This window comes from Vespa velutina, chromosome 22 (assembly GCF_912470025.1).
Source record: "Vespa velutina chromosome 22, iVesVel2.1, whole genome shotgun sequence".
In the NCBI taxonomy this organism is placed as follows: Eukaryota; Metazoa; Arthropoda; class Insecta; order Hymenoptera; family Vespidae; genus Vespa; species Vespa velutina.
In genome coordinates, this window is record NC_062209.1 from 554,006 (window position 1) to 557,500 (window position 3,495).

The window sequence follows — 3,495 nt, forward strand, 5'->3', positions numbered from 1 at the left end:
CTCGAAGGTACCTGAAATAAGTGAATTTTATCGATTATTTCGACCACGTATATATATACATATACATATATATATATACATATACATATATATATATATATACATATACATATATATATATATATATATATATATATATAATTACGAGAATAAGATTCGAGTACTTAATCGTTCAGTTTATTCGTATGGACAATTAAACGATACATATACATGATGTGTACGAATTACGTGTCCCGCTCTCTCTCTCTCTCTCTCTCTCTCTCATTTTTTTTCTTTTCTTTTTTCTTTTTCTTCTTCTTCTTCTTCTTCTTCTTTTTCTTAAATCTAATACATCGACAGCGATCGGAAGAACTTACAGGACATTCGGCAAACCGATGTCTAGTATAGTTCCGTTCCGATTGCTCATCTACTTTAATGATAATAATAAAAATTAAGTATAACTACCCTGTAAAATACGAGATTGACACTACCATTTCGGGGATAGCGGTATAAATAGGTCATTATTTTGCAGTTTGGTTACAAATCACAACTTTTCGAAAGAAGTACATGATACAGTGAATATTCGGGGGGATTAATAAGTATTAGGCAATACAGTTCTTTCTTTCTTTTCTTTTTTTTTTTCTTTCCTTTTCTTTCTTTCTTTCCGGTCGAATTTCTGAAACACTTATGCACGTGATACGAGAACAATGAATTAAATAAAATACTGTGACAGATATATAAATGCGTTTAACGTCGTCTTCGCGCGCTTTCCTTTTTATTTTTCCTGGTCGTCTTCATTTCCTTTCTTCAAAAAACTTTCTCACCCTGTTTTCTGTCTTTATTGTTTTTTTTTTTTCTTTTTTTTTCTCTCCAAACCGCATCGTTCTATCGAACGCATTAACAACAACTCTTTAGACATATGTTAAAAAAAAAAAAAAAAAAAAAAAAAAAAAAAAAAAAAAAAAAAAAAAAAAAAAAAAAAAAAAAGGAAAAGAGAAAAAAAGAAAAAGGAAAAAGAAGAAAAAAGAAAAGAAAAAAGAAAACGGAAGGTAGAAAAAAAATCGATGATGCTTTTACAAGTGTTAATCCACGAGATTAATCGCGGCGGGATATGTCATCATACTGTTTCACCTTCTTCCCCATTTATGCTTTCTCTCAGGTCGTGAGTTGCGATCGACTTGCGGCAACAATGACGAATCACGACGACATATAACATTCGAGCGTCACACTTTTTACGCATATTCGTTATAAATATCTAAGGTACGACACATCGGTGTTGTGTAAGTGTTATGTATATATGTATATAGTATAACCCATCTCGTATTACTAAATAGAAGTCGATACACCATGTCCGGACCATGAAGAATCGTGGACAAACGAAAAGAGAACACAGTTTTTTTTTGTCCCGTGGCCTTATCTCATAAAAACAATTGTAAAATTCGCTCACTTTTTTCTTTTTTTCATCTTCTTCTTCTTTTTTTTTTTTCGTACTCCTCATTAATTTGCCCGGTTGTGATGATGTAGCACGCACACTTTCTTTCTTCCTTTCTTTTTCTTTTTCTTTTCTTTTCTTTTTTCTTTTCTTTTACACCACCGCGCGTGAACAAGAATCCCTCACGGGATCGTTTCGTTTATACGATCGATACAGGGTGAGAATAAAATGTTAGACGATGCTCCCGTCTGTATTAAAATCCTCGGTTTTCAATATTTGTTCCTCTGAAAATTCTCACGAAATCGTTGCCCTCGCGAGCGAGAGATCGGCGATGACACGTGATTCAAAGATCAGTGTCATACCAAGCTGCAACCTGGTTATTATCTTGGGGCGGCGCTGGAAGCTCTTCCAAATGATCGAAACTCAGGTCACCTTCGTGCGCCACATCCATAGTGTCCATTGCACCGTATGTCGATCCTCCGCCTATTTCTAATCCTTGCATGGAATCTATTGGTATCTGGTCATAACCTGTCGTGTGAGAAAACATTTCGTACAGAATGACGATTATCCAATTTCGAGCAAAAGAGCTTAGATTTGAGTTCATCATCAATATAGTAATACTTCACAAAGAACGTATACGTATGTCTATGTAAATAATATTAAGGTTCACTCGGTAGTATACAATTTTTATAAGATACTCGAAAGCCATCTCTCTTTTTCTATCGTATTGTTTCTTCCTTTTTCTTTTTCTATTTCATCTTTTTTTTTTCTCCTTTTGCAATCAAAAACACGTGATATCTTTCCATCGTTAGACAACCGGAAAATATATCTTTTATTCGCGACAAAGGACGACATCGCGATTCGTGTTACTACGACGTTTCGAATAATATGCGTTAAATATTTTCTTTTTTTAAATTCGGGGAATATATATATATATATATATATATATATATATATATATGTATGTATGTATGTATGTACGTATCTCTTCGCGCAATGTTAAAAATAATATCGAATGCGAAGATAATCTATCTCGTATTTAGAGAAATTTTAAAAGATCTCCGAAGAGAAATGCGCACTTAAATACGGACGACTATTGATTTTTCAGACTTCAATAAACAGAGGGGGAAAGATGAAAGCCAGGACAAATTACAATCCGACGTTGAAACCGCTTGATTGCATGCTTTTGTACGATCGATTAATCAACTGGAATATTTCTGGTCGTAGTTTTACGTTAGAAATATAAAAACGAAAAACGCATAGCTCGAATATCTTGTGAAAGGCAAAGTTAGAAGAAAAGAGAGATTCGTCTACTGGCCCGTCTTTAAAAAGAAAACTCACTATACCTGAGAGTACCATACACGCCGTTCTTTCTTCCAAAAAGCACATAGGATTACGTAAGAGATGACGTAAGAGATGATATAAAACATGCACGGAAATCCGTTAACATGGAACACTAAATATTGCTTGTCGCTTACTTCTCAACGTTGAAATAGATTCTTATGAGATACAACAAAGAGCATACATAAAACATGCACGAAGCGTATCATATCTAAAAATAGAAAAGAAAAAAATTTCAATCAACGTTTAAGATAAGCCGTACGGTGTTAATGACACAAGCATGGAAGAAAAAAAAAGAGCAGAGAAAAAGAGGAAAAAAAGAAGAAGAAAGAAGAAAAAGAAAAGAAAAATAAAGGAAAAAAAAAAAAAGAAAGAAAGAAAAAAGCGAACGATGAGACAACGATCAATAATACAATAAAGAACAGTACGTAAGAGCTGAATGTCACCTATGTTACTGCGAGATACGGTTGATAGCCTGTATTTTAATTTAACTCCGTGGGTTAAGCTGCTGTTAAAATAACAATTAAATGCATTACGTTTAATCGAAAATGATTTTCGACGAATAGAAGAAATAAGTAGATTCGTTAATATTAGTTGTCCATAGAACGCTATTGGGATGCAAAAATAGAGATTACCGTAATAGAAAAGTGAAAGTTCACCCATACCATTTCGTTCTTAAAAGCAATTTTCCGATATATCCGACAAAGAGACTTTAAGAGACCCATAGCTTTCACAATATTATG

At 33.4% G+C, this 3,495-nt stretch overlaps 1 protein-coding gene across 9 annotated transcripts in view; it reads right to left on the reverse strand.

The window, feature by feature from the left end:
• Positions 1–155: 155 nt before the first annotated feature.
• Positions 156–3,495, reverse strand: part of LOC124956407 (armadillo segment polarity protein) — a 9,490-nt gene continuing 6,150 nt past the window's right edge. For 6 of the 9 annotated variants that reach the window (XM_047512170.1, XM_047512164.1, XM_047512169.1 and 3 more), the window contains exon 10: positions 156–1,939. In XM_047512170.1, coding sequence (XP_047368126.1) covers positions 1,755–1,939 — 185 coding nt within the window. In that variant the 3' untranslated portion in view covers positions 156–1,754. Of the gene's footprint in view, positions 1,940–3,198; positions 3,261–3,495 lie in introns of all 9 variants that reach the window. The other 3 variants (XR_007103243.1, XR_007103244.1, XM_047512171.1) reach the window with 3 other exon arrangements.